The sequence below is a fragment of the Patiria miniata genome, unplaced genomic scaffold (assembly GCF_015706575.1).
Source record: "Patiria miniata isolate m_02_andy unplaced genomic scaffold, ASM1570657v1 HiC_scaffold_24, whole genome shotgun sequence".
Classification (NCBI taxonomy): Eukaryota; Metazoa; Echinodermata; class Asteroidea; order Valvatida; family Asterinidae; genus Patiria; species Patiria miniata.
The window spans coordinates 8,246,491-8,265,639 of NW_024037063.1; the positions used below are offsets into that span (position 1 = coordinate 8,246,491).

General features: G+C 40.0%; 2 protein-coding genes across 5 annotated transcripts in view; both read left to right on the forward strand.

The window, feature by feature from the left end:
- The window catches only part of LOC119732260 (lysine-specific demethylase 5A-like), a 45,827-nt gene extending 36,694 nt beyond the window's left edge, over positions 1 to 9,133 (forward strand). For 2 of the 3 annotated variants that reach the window (XM_038205710.1, XM_038205712.1), the window contains 4 exons: positions 129 to 1,334; positions 1,874 to 2,174; positions 3,212 to 3,388; positions 4,023 to 9,133. In XM_038205710.1, the coding sequence (XP_038061638.1) occupies positions 129 to 1,334; positions 1,874 to 2,174; positions 3,212 to 3,388; positions 4,023 to 5,020 (2,682 nt within the window). In that variant the 3' untranslated portion in view covers positions 5,021 to 9,133. The remainder of the gene's footprint in view (positions 1 to 128; positions 1,335 to 1,873; positions 2,175 to 3,211; positions 3,389 to 4,022) is intronic. The other variant, XM_038205711.1, reaches the window with a different exon arrangement.
- Positions 9,134 to 10,362: 1,229 nt separating this feature from the next.
- Positions 10,363 to 19,149, forward strand: part of LOC119731670 (ataxin-7-like protein 1) — a 47,041-nt gene continuing 38,254 nt past the window's right edge. For both annotated transcript variants that reach the window (XM_038204876.1, XM_038204877.1), the window contains exons 1-3: positions 10,363 to 10,511; positions 10,652 to 10,762; positions 18,101 to 18,205. In XM_038204876.1, coding sequence (XP_038060804.1) covers positions 10,421 to 10,511; positions 10,652 to 10,762; positions 18,101 to 18,205 — 307 coding nt within the window. In that variant the 5' untranslated portion in view covers positions 10,363 to 10,420. The remainder of the gene's footprint in view (positions 10,512 to 10,651; positions 10,763 to 18,100; positions 18,206 to 19,149) is intronic.

The window sequence follows — 19,149 nt, forward strand, 5'->3', positions numbered from 1 at the left end:
GCTGCACCTGCTCCTTATGCTCTGTGTCAAAGCACATGATTTATTTGCTAACATGTGCTTAGCAGCCTACTGACATTGGGCCCTGACTGTCAACAAATCTACTGAAATGATCTTTCCTTTGCCATCAGGTGGCTGGCTACAAAGACAACGAGGCCCGAGAGATTGAATTGATGCGTTTGTTGCGAGACAAGAACCGTCGCAAACAGCAGATGGAGGAGGAAGGTACTGAGCAAGGCAAGTACTGCATTTGCCGTAAGGGTGTCGGTGGCTTCATGCTGCAGTGTGAGTTATGCAAGGACTGGTTCCACAATACTTGCGTACCTCTTCCCAAACCCAACGCCAACAAGAGTAAGTTCCTGACTCCAGTTGTCAGTGGAGCCAGCTCGTCTATACAGCAGCCTCAAGCACGTGACATGAAGTTCTTGTGCCCGATGTGTTTGAGATCACGCCGACCCCGTCTGGAGACCATCCTTTCCTTATTGGTGTCACTTCAGAAGCTGCCAGTACGACTACCTGAAGGAGAAGCCTTACAGTGTCTGACAGAACGTGGTATGAGCTGGCAAGACCGTGCCCGCCAGGCACTGGCAACAGAGGAGTTAGCATCAGCATTAGCCAAACTGTCTGCACTGAGTCAGCGCATGGTAGAGCAAGCTGCCAAAGAGAAAACAGAGCAGATTATGTCATCAGAGGTCAAGAGGGCTGCTGGTAATCCTGAGCAGCAGGAATACAGGCAAAGCATCTCACAGAGTCCAGCGAATAGGGAGTTATCCACTGATGTCCATGCTGCATCTATTCTCCATGGTATGTCACCTGTTCCTACCCATCCTCAACCTGATGCTCATCCCCAAGCAGAGAACGATACACCTTTCCCTGATGAAAACAACACCACACCATTGGCTATGGACACCGAAGCTCGTCAGCCCCCACACATGATTGGACTTGAGAAAACCATTCAAGACTCGTCTGCTGAGCAAGAAGATACCTACCCTCCACCCGACGTCTCCGATTCTGACTTATCTCCAACTGATCAGCTCCCAGACACTGAACACGCCTACAGTGCCGTTACCAGCTCTGAGCATGCATACAGTGCTGCCCCTAAGGCAAAGCAGGAGCCAGTACAGCAACGTAAGCACTCTCGAAAGTCTGCAGTCATTCCGAGACCTGTGGAATCTCCTGTACTGGAACTGTCACCGATGGTTAAGGCTCAGCTAGAAGATCTAATGATGGAGGGGGACCTGCTGGAGGTATCACTTGATGAGACGCAGCACATCTGGCGCATCTTACAGGCTTGCCAACCAGTACGAGAGGAACGCTTCATGGAACTCTTTGTACAGGTACTGATTTGAATTATCTAAACGAAATGTTTCATGAAGGAGAGGATACAGATATTTGATATTTAAATTTACTGATTTGAATTATCTAAACGAAATGTTTCATGAAGGAGAGGATACAGATATTTTGATATTTAAATTTTAAGGTCACTTTTCCCCTAAAACCTGTAAAAAGCCGACTTTATCTAATCACCTTTTTCATATCACCTTTTTCATTGAATATTGGGAGGGAAGTTACACATTTTGTTGATAAACAAAAAAAACCTCTTTGATTAATATTTAAAAAGAACCAGACATGGATGGCAATAACATACAAATATTGAAATTGAGTCTTGAGTGTGTTTTGAGCATTGAATAACTGTTAGAGTTTTGTTCATAAATTGTCCCCCACCTTCAATTATACAATGTTAAATTATGATAACTCTGGTCATAAAAACTAAACCATTGAAGAGAAAGTATGACATATATAACTTCTTTCCATCATTTGAAAACTATTTACAAAACTTAACTGAAACCGGATCTTATGTTCTTGTCTGTTTCAGCAACTCAAAGAGGAATCCATCACTGAGAAAATTCTGATGCGGCCCAAGATCATAGACAAGGAGAAAAAGAAGCTGAAGCGCAAACGAGAGAACGAAGGAATGAGCGAGGATACCGAGACCTTCCGAGCAGCCATGATGGAAGAGGCTCACAAGCTGGAGAAGAGAATGAAGAAGAGGAAGAAACAGGAGAAGGATGGACGCGGCATCAAGAAGGAGCAGCTAGGCCTGGCTGATAAGATTAAGAAGGAAGGCAAAGAGAACAAGATGAAGGAAGAAAACAAGAAAATGAAGAAGAAAAAAGGTAACTTTTATTAGGATCAATGGCATAGAGGTTTGCAGATGAAAGATAGGAATTGGTCAAGGACTGGCTTCGAAGAGGAGGAAATAAGTGGGCTACAAATCTGTCCATTGTTTTGGACTCGTTCTCTAAAATAAAATGATTCCTAAGACAGGGCCTTTTAACAATGCAAATTTTAAAAAACAAATTGAATTTTGCTGCCGAAAGGCAGATTAAGCCATTCAAATTACATCCATTCTTCCCAATTTCACACAAAATTATAAATGTTATTGTCAAAAAGTTGTCAGGCTTTTTTAACACCAAGAATATAGTATGTGCTCTTAGTAAACACTAATGTCTTCAGTGTAGTTTTAGTGCATGTGATTGATTATTGTTCACATCCTGCTAAGTGCGGTTTGTATTTAGAATTAAAAATCCTGTCCGGGGATTATTGTAGTGTGTGTATCCCTGCTGTATTTAAACAAACTGGTGAAAAACCACCTTAGTAGACTTTGATGCACATTTGTATCCCATTTATGGGATAGTATACTTGCTGTGAAATCGTAGCAACATTAACAACCATGTAGCAGTGTTGGTTCACAATGGATCTCTTACCAGGTTCTTGATAATAGAATTGCAGATTGCACATTGAGGATGAGGTTGCTATTACATACTTCAGCATCCTGGGATGTTTAACCAAGCTTTCTCTGTTGTCAGCACTGAAACCTTTCAGCAAGATATCAGGGATGAGATTTGTCAAGATTTGTCCTGATTTCAGAATTTCTTACAAAGGATTTTCCACCAGATTTCAGGATTTTGAAAAGATCCCTTATGAAATCTGGAATTCCTGAGATTTTACCTCAAAGGTGTTTTTACTTTTAAAAGTTTATTTAGGACAAAAGAAATGGGTGCATTAATTGGTGCCTTTAGATACATACAAACATAAACCGTAGACCCTACATTGCTCTGGAGCCGATTATCTCGTAGATTTCTCATTTTCCTTCAATCTCACCCCCAAGATATTTATTTGAATTGTATTTTGATTGTTCTTTCATTACCAGCAGTCAAAGATGAGAAGGAGAAGGGTAAGAAGCTGGAGACTGAGCCGTTTGTCAATGTAGACGGTGATGAGGATGATGAGCAATGCTCAGCCAAACACTGTCTACAACCCACCGGTGATGACATCAGTTGGGTCCAGTGTGACAAGTGTGAAAAATGGTACCATCTACTATGCATTGGTGAGTCATCCATCATTCAATTCAGTGATAAGTGGGTCCCTATCTATGGAATGTTCATGATGTCACAGTCACTGCAATAACTTCATCAAATTGAACGGCAGCACAGTGAGCAACAAGTAACATACTGGTGTACTTTGGTTGTGCAGGTATGGGCATGTGACGTCATGAAATCCCGTTTATTCATCCTAGTCCTTACTTCAAAACATACCATGAGAATCATATTCTGTCCACAGTATCGGAGTGTTGTGTATGGAATCTGTGCACAACTAGTCCCTGAATAGTGAAATATGAGAGACTTCTGTGACCAATTTTCATGTGGAAACATTACTTGTTCATGCACATTCAGATGAAAATAAGACTTGTACTCCACGCCATACACATGCAACCCATAAACCTGGCAGGGACTGCATTAAGATTTTTATCTAGAAAATGCAGGTGGAGTTTAAGACGACTACTAAGTATCCCTGCAAGTTCTGGTCCTGTGTGTGAAAAATCCCACACACTGTACTGTTACTTATTCTGCATGGAGTCCATTCCTGTAAAGAATTGTAAACCTTGTGGAACTCCTGTGGTCCAGTGACTTGCCAACTGATGCATCGTGACCATGTGATACTTTTCTCTCTGGGTGACACAGGTATGACGCAAGAGCCAGCTGATGATGAAGAGTTCATCTGTCGCCCTTGTATCAAGAGACAGCGTCAGTCTGTGGCAGCCAAGGCACGCCATGCAGCTCAGAGGGCTGCTGAAGCTAGGAGAAGCAGCGGTTCCACTACGCCAACACCACCCTCCAAACCACTAGACATCAAGATCAAGATGGAACCAAACTGTCTAGAAGATACCACGGGGACACCAATGGAAGAAACTGTTCCTGATATTAAACCAATAATTGCGGACATGTGTGATTCGTCCACGGAGAAAACTGAGACACAATCACTCAAAGATTCTAGCTCATCAGAGACCCCAATGTCTTGTACAGACCAAAAGTCAGGAGGTGAGCCAGTCACAGAGACATCTGAAGACACCAAATCAGTGGTGGCCCAAGTAGATACCCCCAGTGACATGGACAAACAAGTCTCCCAGAAAGTAATGACAAGTGAAGAGACTGGAGATACAGTGGCGATGGATACTACAGAGGAGATCATCTCAGTTGTCTCTACTCCTGTGGCTAACTCTCCCATTGCAGCAGCTGCCAGTGAAGAACCCATGGAAATCCAATTTCCAGACACCAAGAAATCAGATAGTGTGGATAGTGTGGTCGCTGAAGAAATTCCATTGGAACTTAACACTGGAACTTCACCGGAAAAGCCATTGACAACTTCACATCCAGCATTATCTTCTGAATCCAGTGTTGACACATCAGTGGAAACTCCCATGCCACCCAGCCAAGAGGCTCCAAGTGATAGTCAATCACCACTGACATCTACCCCTCCAACAGCTCCTGCTGAGCCTAGTACAACCGCAGATGAGCCCAGTGTCACCCATCAAGAACCCACTCCACAAACGCATTCTGATGCAGCACAACCCTGTGACACCCAGCATGATTCAACATCCACCCAGGTACAAGCAGAGTCCTCCTCAACCCAAGAGACTCTAACAGAAACTTTTGAAAGTAACATGACTGAGTCATCTTGATGGGAAGCTAGAGTAAACGTGTTAGAATGCTCCTCTAATTAGTAATTGGTATACCAGACACTTTGCTTGTAATCAAAACGCCTTTGATTGGCTACCAGTTTGTTTTGTAGAATACATGCCATTAATTACCCTACCAATTAACGTTATAATGAACATTGTTATGGTTGTTGGATTCAGTGGTGTTATACATATTGAAGGTCCGTTCCATGACGAATACTCACTAAAGAGAGCACTGGAGTTTGTAGAAGTATAAAGTTTGACACATCGAGTTTTACTGTCGCATCATGAAAGACACTTATTTTGTTATATCAGTTTCATAAACGAATGGAGATGTAATTGAAAAATTCATCAAAGATTTGTCACATGTCTGGGATCTGCTGTTGACTTCAAATGAAGAGTGTGTTTGTGTGTACAGTAAGTACTATGAGCTATTAGTGTAAAAATTGTACTCTAATGGAAGAAACGTGTAATTAACAAAAGGGGTAAAGTGCGCTTGTGTTAATATTTAAAAAGCAGCCAAACGATTTATAGCTGTTCATATTAGTGTAAAGCTTAGCACACTAAGACCTGTTACGCTGTAGCACGTAAAAAAAAAAAAAAAAAAATTCAACATGATCTTGCAAAAAGCTTGTTTGATTAACACTTTTTTTGACCAAGTGATGATGGGCATTAGTCGGTTGATTTTTCTAATTTCTTGTGCAAAGTTGCTCTTCATCCGATTGAACAAGGAATAATAGTTCTAATTCTAAATTATTATTTTTAGAGTTTTCAGAAATTATTTTTTCAGTTGACATTAGACACAATGATCAGCTACATTATTTTGAATCGACACCATTAGGTGGCCTTTATGGAGATTCATACAGATTTCACAGGTCATGTATTGTTTTATTCATTTTTTTGTTTTTACTTGACACCTCCACCTGTAAGTAATGATGTTCTGAAAAGATGGTTGTTAAAGTGATAAATTGCCCTTGAGTTTTGTAGTAACAGAAGTCAAACATTACATGTGACTTCTGTTTAGTGCTTGGAAAAAAAAAGACCACAGTTGTCAGTAAAGTGTAGTGCAATTGTGTTTTTGTTTAAACGAAAGTGCATTTTGACAAATCAACAACAATAGTAACAATCGGCACTTTATCTTCTCAGTATGGTTTGAAAGTAATGCATGATTTGGATATAGTCATATCCATTTATCCAAGTAGTGTGCCAAAAATATATTTTTTTTTCCAGTTGATCAGTTGTTTTTTAACCATACATTTCTATTCCTTGTTGTCTTAATTTGCGTTTTTCTGTTTATTCTTGCAATACATATTTCATTTTTTCTTGTTTGTTAATTCTACCTCCTACAGTTGACTGAGAAAGATGATTTGATTTTATTCCCTTTTACTTTAAAACATGATCTACAAGTTATGCACGTGCACTGCAGATACGTAATTTGTTGGCTTTTGCAAGTGGGATCAAAGAAGTGACTGAATAAGTTAAGTAGTTGACGTATACTGTATGTCACATACAATCCAAAATTTTTGCCTTTTATTCCCTCAGCTCGCAAACTGTTTTTGAATGTGTTCTGAACATGCAAGCTTAAACTCACAGCTGTAGCTAAGGGCTTTTCATTTTACAAATTTGACGAATTAAAGGTCCCTTACCAGAAAATATGGATTCTCAGGGGAGGGAGCTGAAGTTTAAGTTTAAGAAAGAGCTGAATTGGTAGTAAGACCTAAACACCAAAATCTCACTCTCCGTGCCTGCATCAACCCTTGTGGCTTCTCGCTAGCAGAATACCGTAATCAAAAATGGGAGTTTGTTATGGAAATATATGTAACAGTAAATAAGTACCAGCAAATGTAGAAAATAACTTAAAAGCTCCAGTTCTATGATGTATTTACCCAGGAACCCTGGTACTTCTATGTTTACAATAAATTACATGCACATATCTGAATACATGTATGTACGCACTGGTATGCCAATGGGGAATCCAATTTCCCTCAAGAATCCGTTTGAAGTATGAATTTGTCAACAGCATAAAGTGAACATTTTGCAGGCCCAAAAATGCCTACTTGTGGTTGTTTGGAACAAGTTCAGATTTTCTGCATTTTTTTTTTGCAGAAGCTTACACTTGTCTCACTAAGAAAGTAGCACAGTATGTAGATTATTTCTAGTCGCATCACTTTGACTAGTTAATTGGTACCAACACCTACAGCTTTTTGTTTTTGTTTTTTTAAAGATGCTCTAAAAAAAAAAAAAAGTCTATATACATGAAAATTCTTCCGTTTTGCAATAAGTGAAGAGATTTTTCATATTGGTCTCTAAAAATTCTTCGGGTTAAGTCTATTTCCTGGTCTATATCTTTAAAAGTTAACAATATTAACTTGACTACTACTTTTCAAACAGTGGCATGTGAATGACTACAAAATGCAAAAAAAAAACAACTTTAATTGTTCAGAATGCATGGCTCAATTTACACTTTTATTTAACAGCTTGCAATGAACTCAATTTGTTCCTGGATTTGTTTGATTTATAAAAGTATGGCATTTACTTTATTTGAAAATAGAGAACAGACTCGGAAGAAGTAGTCAAAATGATACTAACTGATTGGTCATTTTATATTTTTCTCTCATATACATTGTGTTCAATTGAATTTCCTGCATCCATTTCGGAAATATTTTTTTAAATTTACTTATTTTCCTTTATTCAGCAGCTGTCTATCATAAACATGTAGAAAGAACTTAAAATGAAAATTTAAAAACCCTTCTTCAGTTACATCTTTGTTCACGTAACATATTTAAAGTACTACTGTGTAAAGTAGAAGTTGAATATTCAATTTGCCACTTTCTGTTTTTGAATTGATGTAGTTGTTTCTTTTCCAACCAGTGTAGTAATGGACTGTATGCCTGGCAGCCATCTTACAGGGCAATGCCTTTGTTTTTGCTGGGATAGGCATGTTACTGAATTAAAAGAAAAAGAAAAAAAGATGCCCTCTAAAATGGCCGCCACGCATAAGGGCCGTTGTTTGCATTATTCATCAGTGATTATTATGTACATACATTTTGAAAACACCTAATTTGAGATTGTTACATTCTAAAGTAAGTGAAGGCTTATACGTCCTTTATGTTGTAAATATAACATTTACCTTTTTCCCTTTTGACTAGGATTATACAGTTAAAACAGTTGGTCTCTTCTTTTTCTCTTAAGAATTACCAGTTTGATTTTTGTTTACTTTAAACTTCTGTTCAATGATAAAACATATTGTTACATGTATGTGGAATACCCCAAAAACAAACTGTTGACACATCATTTTGCCTAGTTTTCGATACTCATGCAGAGTTGAGTTTGACTCAGATATATGAAATTAAACAATAAATACAACAAACAGTGTAAATGGTGCATATTTGAGGCATAGGTAGAAAAGTGAGTTGATCACCAACCACGATAATGCGGCCTTATTGTTAGTACAAATCCCCAAAAGATAGTTAACATAAATAAGATGGTGCCCTGTAAAAGACAAAATCAACCTAATATTGAGGTTTTCCTTACTAATTTAAATTTATATTTATTTGCCATTGAAGAAGCCATCAGAATAGCTTCCTATAGTTTCATGTACACATGCTACATTTATGGTCAAGAGGAACATCAAATTGTCATGGAAACCCTTTTAAGATGACGGTAGGCCCAGTGTGCTACCCAGACAACTTAACACATTATGCAACAATAACAGAAATCATATTTGCTTTTTTTAAATCCAAAGTTGCATTGCAACACTTGACAATATCTCGGCGTCAGTGATATTTTCACGTTAAGAAACATGTATTTTCTCATTTGCTTACATTTGGCCAATTCACCAAGTAGGTTTTTCTGAACAATGTGTAGTGTATTATTTTATGAACTTCCGAGGTGTATGGATGAAAAGACACAAAGTGACTATTTCTGTTGATTGTTAATTCTTTAACTCTGTATGCTATTAATGAGCAAGTGACATTGTAGAAATAGAGGGGAAAAACATTTTGTTTTGTTTATGTGTATCTTGCGAAGGATTAAATGGTATCCTAACAGTAACGATGACTTGGAGAGTGCTGATTTCATTAAAACCGCATTCAGAAGTGCAGTATGAGGAATGTGGCCTGGCTCTGGTGTGTCATTAAGTAGATAACTTTAAAGTTGTGTCAGTGCTTGAATTCTTGATATAACTTGCCCCTCACATCCCCCACCCCTTAAAAGACAAGGAAAAAAGAAGTTCCTTAAATTATGGGCATTTTTCAATTACCGGTACTTTGGCAAGATATTGAACTGCTTAATTTACTTTTCAAAGACAAAACAAGAAGAATATACTATGAATACCCATACAATAGCGGAGTAAGGTTGGTGTAGTGGTGCTTTCCTCGCCTTTCATCGCTGTGACCTGGGTTCGATTCCCGCCTGGGCCAATATGTGGATTGGGTTTTCAGTCCCTACCTGATTCTGTGGGTTTCCCCAGAATATTATTCTGGGGTTTTCCTCCCACCTCTAAAACTGTAATTTTTCTCATTCTTTCCTCTCTACATGTTTTTTTCTTCAGGCTTGTGAGCTACAGTACCTAGGGCGCTTTTGAGGAGTACCAGAAAATAAAAATAATACTAAAATGCTTAACTATTGTTTAGGAGAGTTGTTAAGTCAGAGTTGGTTAAAGACGGTACCGGTAGTTGAAATAATAATGTATTCCAGAGTTGTCAGTGTTTAAGAAAACTCAAAGTGATTGAGGCATGTGGACCAACCATGACCAATCATGACTTCTATTCTAACAGTGGCTGGTTGGGAGGATTAATGTCATGTCCTGAAAAGGATTGTGGCTAGCATGTCTTACACCTTCAAATGTCCCTTTGTTAAACTTTTTTAAGTTTAGTCCCTTTATATAATTATATAATTATCAATACCAAGCTATATGTGCATCTCTGTCACTACCCCTAATGCCATTCAGGCCAAACCAAATTAAAGGGCAGGATTTGGTTTGCCATAATTAACCACATTTGACAATAAAAGGCCTGCAACGCATCATCGTGTATACCGGTCCACGGAACCAGGCAAACAATGAAGAAAGAAGAAAAGGTCATGAAGAAAGCAACAAGATAATATCACAACAAAGAAAAAATGGGACACAAAAACATGGTAACTTTTTATAGCTCCATGCACAAACGAAGCAACCATCTAAAAATGGACAAATGCAAAGAGAACTTTAAGTCTTGTTATTTCTTTCTTCTGGTCTTTTGGGGAAAATATCACATTAAGGTAATTAAAAGAAAGTTAAAAGTTAATGATGCTGTAGGTGGCCCTACATCTTGCAAAGTACTCGCGGTGCTCGCGTGCGAACTGTCAGTGACGTCACGCGCACAGGACGACGGGATACATGGCAGGCAACACGGCAGAACAGCAATGGCGACCATAAACCACGGCAGTCCGTCACAGTTTGTGGGCCAGCCCTGGTCGTCATGGGCCGAAAAACTTGTCGGTCGTGAAAATAAAGGTAAGCCCCGATCTTTCAGCCTTCATTTGATACCGGCCAAACTGCTATTAGGGTTTTCTTTTGTCAGAAAACCGTCCCATTAGTGTTTGGTGCATGGCATGTTTCATCGCGGGTTTTCCCTATTCCTTACGCACGTACAGATGCTCTATCATCGGTCCAAGGTGATGAAGCGGACGGGGCATTGGAAGTTCCAGATGAGGACACTGACAAGGAGCAGGACAAGGAACAAGTTATGAAGCTCAGAATAGAGGGTATCCTTTTTCTTAAAGGGCTGTTGCATTAGCCCAATGTATTTTCCGAAATTGCCAAATGAATTAGTGTCATTGTTTGTGCATGTGCCATGTGTATCATTAGCGCTGCATCATCTGATCATCAGATGATCGAGGATGTGTCGCATCTTGCTTCAGTGATCGACGGACTTACTTTAATTTGGGCGATCGTGTAGTGTAGGGCCCGGTTCCTAGTATAAGGGAACAAAATGCACTTAAAAATTATTGGACCTACCAAACTAGTTCAGTCATTGTCAGTTGGCGACATTCTCAATAAACAGGTATGTCATAGATAGAGAGGGCAGGGTTTTGATTTTTTGAGGGAAATTTGGGAGAAAAATTACTATGACAGTGCGGCGACAACACGCGACCCGAAAATAAAGATCAGATGGTGATCACCGCGCGATGTACCGTGAGCACGCACGGCGCGCTGAATCGCAAGGCACAAACTGCGCAAGAAAATCGTGATTTCTACCCCAAGAATCTATCCAAGATTGCAAAATGGGTGTCATTAGAATTGAGAAAAGTCTGCTTTTAATTGTAAAGGTGATTTTGAGCAATAAAAACATTTTTGACTCTAATTTGATCAAAAGCAAACATGGGCCCTATATTGCAGGATCGCCTTAATCTGGTGGTTGGTGTCTTCATGATGTTGCTAAATGGTCGTATCAACTGAAATTTAATGTCTATCATATCTATATTTGACCTAGACCCGTTAACGTGGTGTCCATAACATTAAGTATGCCACGCTCCCGCATTGTGTAGAAACGCTCAACACACATGATTGTACGGGTACCCGGACGGCTCCGCTCCTACCATTTCTTGCGTACATGACTCAGAGTACCAACGATGTAAGTGACCTCGGAAAATCAAAAGTTGTGCTCGTATGTTTCTTGTTGTGTTGAGGCCATTTTTCCCCTTAAGTTTTTTGGGACTTCGAAATTTTACCATGACGAATCTTCGTCTGGCTCTGTTCTAATTTTGTGTTAAAGAGATGGGAACCAGACCTATTACAATTTCGTACTTTATTTCCCTTTGAAAAAACTCATCTAGAACCACTAATCAGAAAAAGAAGATGAATACTCTGCACTTAAATGTAGGATTCGATTTAAAACAATATGCCTAAAAGAAGACTATTCTTTTTTTTGGACGCAAAAGTAAAGTTTCAAAATCGTGGGTCATGCTGGGACTCGAACTCAAGCGGCGTTGCTTGCGAGGCAGGCACACTATCCACTAAGCCACGTATTCGCTAGAAGAGGAATGGTAATTTAAAATCTTGCATGGTGTAGGCCTACTCGTGATCTGCTGGCTTAAAAATGGAAAAAATGCGAGACCAGTTCACAGCTTAATAAACACTTTCTTTGCAAAACTGTAGTCGCCCAACTCCAAAAAGTTGAACTTGAAAGATTCATGAGACTCTTGCAATTATACTTTCAACAAAAATATTTCTTGTACTGTTTCTGAACATGAGTAACATTTATCAATAATGCCATGTTATTTTTTTACTGGCTATCCTGGCTACATGTACCTTCCAGCACAGAAACCTGCCTCCTCCCCCCTCCCCCATCAGTAAAAATCCTGCATACGCCACTGGTAGGCTGGTCTTGTGTCAAGAAGTTCACTTGCCGTAAGAGGGCGTTATCAAAACGAATCACGATCATTCACGAATGGCTATCACAGCAATGTCTTGAGAATCTTGTAAGTGGGGGAAATTAGTGCGCATGCGCTACTTGTGCAGACAATCAGGGATGCTGGCTTTTTTGGGCTAAAACTCTAAGCAACTTATTTTTTACTAGACTTTAGACCCCATTCAGGAATAGTGATGGTACAATGATCACTCAGTACAACTTGTCCTCGGTACTCGTCCTCGAGTACTACTCAAGTACTTCTTTTAGAGTACTTATACTTGTACTCGAATGTCAAAATATTTGTACTTGAAATGACGGTTCTCGTACACGGATAGCAAAGTACTCGTACTCGACATGTCAAAATTGTACTCGATCATCTCCGAACTCGTACTCGAATAGCAGTACTCGGAAAAAAATGGTATAGCTTAACTTACCCAACCTTATTTTATTATCGATACTTGCAGTTGGAAATGGTTGATTGGCTTGCAGAGAAATAAAAGTTCTCTGATTTTTCTCTGTGCACGTCCAGACAAACACATTATTTTAACAGCTAGCCGTGAGTGGGACTGTATATCAGTCAGACTGGGCCTTGGCCAAGAACGCACAATGAACCATTTGCTGTATGGCCATATTCGGAAATAGAAGTACTCATACTCGGAATACAAGTACTCATATGCGGAGACCTGAACTGGTACTCGGAAGTACAAGTATGCGTACTCGTACTCGGTAACCTAAGTACTCGGCAGTACTCAGTACTCGGGGAAAAAAGTACTTGACTACAACACTGCAAGTTGTGTGTTGGCCCTGTGCAAGTACAGCATGATGTAGCACAATCAACTTTCATCTGAATCTGAATGCGCACAAACCAATAACATCTTCCTATGGGTACCATACCATGTCAATGGTGTTCAAATATGTGTGGTATCTCGGTCACTATTTATGGAGTGTTTGTGTATGGAGTCCATAGCAGTTTTAGGTCTCTATACATGTAGCTCATGGGAAAACAAATGAGACCTGCAACACCAATCTGTGCAAACCTTTTCTTACTTTGGTTTAGGTTCACATTTCAACACAGCATTGAAAGTAGTGCTGGAAATACTTTTTGGTTGGCGACATGTTTCCACCATCAGTGTGCAACACTCATCAGGGGTTCCACCTTGTACCTCAGTGGCAGATCCAGGGGGTGCAGAGGGGGCGCTGCCCCCCCCCCCCCCCCCCCCAGCAGTAACCTCTCTGGATCCGCCCTTGTACCAAGAATGTTTTTCCAATATTTTTGAATTTTCAAGGGTGGCTTAGCAGTGATTTCTCTTTGCTGTATATTTCCAAATTGGTACAACAACTTTTGTCTCCCTCCATTCTTTTTGGAACATGGTCAGCCATGTGGTCATCCATTCCTGCAGCCTGGATCCTTGGGCTGGCTGTCACTGCCTTCCTAACGTCATTGTCTGGATAGCTCAGCAGGAACTGAGACAAGTTGTTTCTACCTTGTTTAACTGGTTTCAAGAGCCTTTTGAAATACTCCTGCCATCTGCTGAGAGCATTTTCTTGACGCTATCTTCATAGTTGAGGGGTTACCATCCTTGTCATGTACAACCTTAGTCTTGTAGCTTGCACAATCTTGAAGAATTCTCATTCATTTCCATTTTATATTCTGCTTGGATCTATTCTATTTAAATATCCAAGTTTAATTTTCTTTTCTTTTTGCAGAGAGCAGCAGAGCAACATACTATATATGCTGTTGGAATGATGACTTACTTTTAATTGCAGGGTATTCAAGTTTTACAGTATTCTAACTGATTCAATCTACACCTGCATGTTGTGTCTTGAAATCTCCAGGACAGCCGGAGTCAAGGTAGATGAAACGTTCTTTATCACCACTTCAGTTTATATTGCCCTTTTTATTGGTAATCAATTTTGTATTTATTTCAACCTTTGACACACTTTCACTTTCACAGCCAAAACCCTGAACTGAACTCAAATTTGCTGAAAACGATCACCAAATTCAGTTGTTTGTTTATTTATTTACTTATTTTAGCATCACTAAACTACTGAGTGACTTGCCACCAAAGTAGACTGAGTGACCAGCCACCATGTGCAGACGGTCAAAAAGTCATGCTGTGCAAATGTTACGAATTCATCTGGGCCCATTTCATGGCTCTGCTTACCGTTGGTGAAAAATCCCTGCTTACTGTAGCAGAGAATTCTGTGCTTATGGTAAGCATATGAGCTCTGTGCGCTAACAAAAGAGGGCGCCCTTTTACCTAACAACGACGTCCCATGGGCGGGACATTTAGCTGTTTGACGCACACCGTTCCTTGTGTGTGACACACGTACACCAGGGGATTTGTACTATGTACACGCAGTGGTACGGCCGCGTGTCGCGGCAAAATTGCAGTCAGGCAAGATGGCGTCGGTCGGTCACCCCCAACTGTACTTCCTTTGCCGGTGAGGGGGTACTTGTGAACAGAGTGGATTTCGTGAGTTGGCGAGGAATTTTGGCTTCTGCACATGCGTACAATTTTGTAACTAAGGATTCTGTGCTTACAGGGTTAGCACAGAATTTATTCCGCCAGCACTGTTAGCACAAAATGGTGATCGAAAGCACAGAATTCTGTGGTTAGAGAAGCCATGAAATTGGGACCTAAATAGTTAATACTTGAAATGAATGTAACAAAAGGAAACAAATTACACACTGAAATATTTAGTTTTTAATAGTTTCAAACGGTGTTTGCCTGACATTTTGTTCCTGTCATTCTCGAACAGGCTGGTTTCCAGTCAGGCTGTCATTTTTTTCCAGAGGGAACCAGTCTACCAGTACTGCTGCACAACAACTTTGAAAAGAAAACATACTGACCATATATTGGGGAGGGGGAGTAAGAAATACAAGCAGCATTACTTTTATTGGTGTATTTGATGTCCTAAGGTTGCTGAGAAGTGTGTTAGGTACGACAGAATGGACCATATGAATGTGTTTTCCATATACGCAACTCAACTTTCATGTCACTTTTTAACTTGAGTGTAAAATATGGCAATTTTATTCACGCTGGTAAGCTTTGGCAGTAAGGCATGGTCTGGTTGTAATCTGGCACATGACTGGGTCTTTTAGAGGGCCTATAACTGGTCTACAATGCTTGATGACAATTAACAGATGTCGGTAAGTCAGTCGCAAATCCCTTGTACATTCCAATTTTTACCACACGTGAACTGAACCATTGTACAAACAAATATTTACAATCAGTTCCATACATGGTGTTAATCATTATAATGCTATGGTTGTAGTGTCATATTTAGCAATAATTCTCCATTAATGAATGGAAGACGATTGGCTCTTAGTCTTGTTCAAAGAGTCAGCCCTATGTACCAATCAATCCAGAACAAAATTCATTGCGACTTTTGCCACTGTGGTCTGTTGATTTGCAAGCCAGAAAAACACTTTTTTGAAAAGTACCAACAGAGCCAGTTCAATGCTGCAGTCATGTACTGGTACATGTACAGAAATCAAGCAAGATTTTTGCCTAACTTCCATGCAACATTGATTTTTGCTGGTTCCAGCGAGGGCCAGTCTGTAGTCCTCTTTGTACCTCACTAACTCATTGGCCTCGCTGTCACTTGTGAGCTGGGCAGTGCTATTGTATAGGACTACCCCATTACGCCAGTGAAAGGGCTAAATCCAGCCCACTGTGTACACAGAATCGCAGATGCATGACAAATTTCCAGTGAATAGCCATTCTGAAACAAATAGAATTTGGTGGGCTCTGAGGCCAGCTTTACTAGGCCTGCCTTGTCTTTTTTTTTCTTCAGAATATTCCCAACTTCACCAAGTACTGGTGATTGAAAAGGAAAGAGATATGGCTTTGTGAAGAGACTTTGCTGTTAGCTTCAAAATTGGAATGTTTGCTGAAGATTTTGTTTTTGAATAGCCCAGTCTAACAAGAAGCATCACGTAACAAAAGGTCACCACATTACTATTCTGTTTCTGTAACGTAGCAATTACATGAACCTTTCCCAGCCACTTGTACAGGGTGAGTAAAAAAAAGCAGAACCCAAACCCCAGAAAATATATTTCCTATTTAAAAACATGTGTAGCACCAAAAATAATAATGACTGGAAAGCCAATTTCAGAAACTACTTTAAGATAAAAGATAAAAAAATTACTGAAATTGCTCAATCCATTCAAAGAATATCACCATTTAAACGCAATGACGTTAAAACCTGTTTCGTCCAAAAAAGCAATTTATTGTCTGTTCTGACTGTTTGGAACAACAAAGAAAATGACACAGAACACTTGTTTCAACAACTGTATTACACAATATCTTAACAACCCTGCTTAGGCAAACAATATTAAAAGATTTATAAAATCCACAATTTTCAAAAGACAGGCCTTCAAAAGGACTTTGTTGAATACTTTTTACTTTTAAACTGAGGTTTTATCACTGGTGATGTTTGGAGACAATGGTGACGACGATTCTTGAAATTGTATTTTTTGGACAAAAGAGGTTTTAGGGCCATTGTGTTCAAATGGTGATATACTTTGAACGGATTGAGCAATTTAAGTAATGTTTTCATCAAAAGTAGTTTATAAAATTGGCTTTCCATATATTTTTCTACATATTTTTTTTAAATATGAAATATATTTTTTGAGGTTTGGGTTCCATTTATTTTTTACTCACCCTGTACTTTCAAATTAACTAGGTAGATACAAATTACTGCAGAATGTTTGATAAATCAAGTCAAACAAGGAAGTTACCCCTAGTACATTGCTGGGCTTATCATCATAGAGTGTGAGCTCATACTGAGAGAGATCTCATTGTGACCAACTACGGCACAATCAATTGCTGACAGTGTTGTAGTGTACAAATCTTGAGTCACTTTGGTCGAGTCCGAGTCTCGAGTCATTTGGTTCAAGTCTGAGTCCGAGTCACAAGTCATTTCAGTCAAGTCGGAGTCCGTGCCACATTTGTATGAAATGGATGTGCATGGACATGACACGCATACATGTGTATGTAAGTGGAAATGATAATAACAATCATTATTATTTGCAACACCGCCTGGCGAATGGTGCCGTACAGTTCGTGTAAACCATTTAACCAAAATCAATCAATCAAGTCAAGGCCATATGGCAGCTGGAGCCCGTCCAACGATCTTGGTCCAGATGTCCTAGCGTAGCTCCTCAGGAGTGGCCAAGCCGGTGTCCCGTTTCAGCATGTCCACGAAGTAGAAATTTCTCCCACGTGAGGCAGGGCCCCATGTGGGCTCCCAGAGAATGATTGGGCTAGCGGCCAGCTCCAGGACGCAATGTCCTGCAAGCGTAGAGGTCTAAATTCCTCATGTGATCCTGGCACGAGATGTTCTGGGCCATGTGCAGCATCCTGGTGTAACACCCATCCAGAGACTTCTCCAGCTTAGTAGTGACAGTCCAGGTCTCAGCTCCTTACAGAAGTACTGCCTCTACTGTAGCCAAAATACTGAAATAAATAAAAAAATTTCAACCTCTAGGCACAGGATCGGCCAAGTATGCTGATTGGAGAGTTGCCAGCTTCATCTATAATCTGTTGTTTGGAAAGATTTGTATATTTTGTTCACTTCCAATTTAACAGATGTTTGGATACATCTTGTTGATTTCATTGATGTTCCACTTCCACCCACACATGGTCCTCTTTTGCAAGTGTCTTCCCTTAACTCACAGCCTCAGATGCAAATGTGTTTGGTATCTGCCCAACACAAGATGAATTCTACCTGGTGGTGTGTGAGCGGTGTAGTCAGGTCGTCAAACCACAGGCCCTGGAAAGGCATATGGGTAAGTCGGACAAGATAACAGTCATGACAGCAATCAAATACTGACATTAGTCCAGTATACAATTGTTGTCTGCTGTGGTGTAGATGTAGTCCATGGGGTTTTGTATGCCCGAGGGGTGCAAATGACACCCGAGGTGAAGCCAAGGGTGTTCAAGACTGTGCTGACACGAGGACGCGAGGGGTAACATCACCTACCTTGTGCCCGCTGTCTATTTAAGCTGTTTTGTACAACGAAGCGGGGATGAAAATATTCAAAAGTCTGAGAGAATGATGGAAGGTGACGTACCCGGGTAACATGAGGTATGTACTCGAGATGATGTGATCATCATTCGTGAAGTTTTGGGGTACGTCAAGTGAACAGTGAAGTACCTCACACCTCTTTAAGGCTGGATCCAAAATGTGCAGCAAAGTAGTCTCGGTTCAAAATGGACCATTTTTCTCCTTGACTTACGGAACACCATCCTGTGGCAAAGCTGCCTTTAGAGGGCGCCATCAACTCCATCCACTTACAGGACAAAATAAAATGTCCTGTGTAAGTGGCAGCTTAGGTAGGTAAAACATGGAGCTATGGTAAAAGGACCCGAGATAATAAGGACCATTACAATTAATATGAGTACTGAAGAAGTATGTGGCTCAGAAGATGTTGCTTTTGAAATCACTATTTTACATGGTTGCATGTATTTCATCGGGCACATGTTTGGCAAAGTGCAACTCGCATTAAAATAGTGAGATGTATGTCGGGTTATTTAACCACACAAAATGGAGATATATGCAGCTAGTTTTTTTTCAAGCCCCGTGTGTATCCCTTATGCTCGTCATTTCAAATGGTCCCTACCATGAGCATTCCTCTTACTCCTGCATACCAAATGCCATACGTTTAACAGTATGTTTTGTCTCATGTGTCATTTATCCAGCTGCACTTATCAGGCATGGTTGCAAATCCAT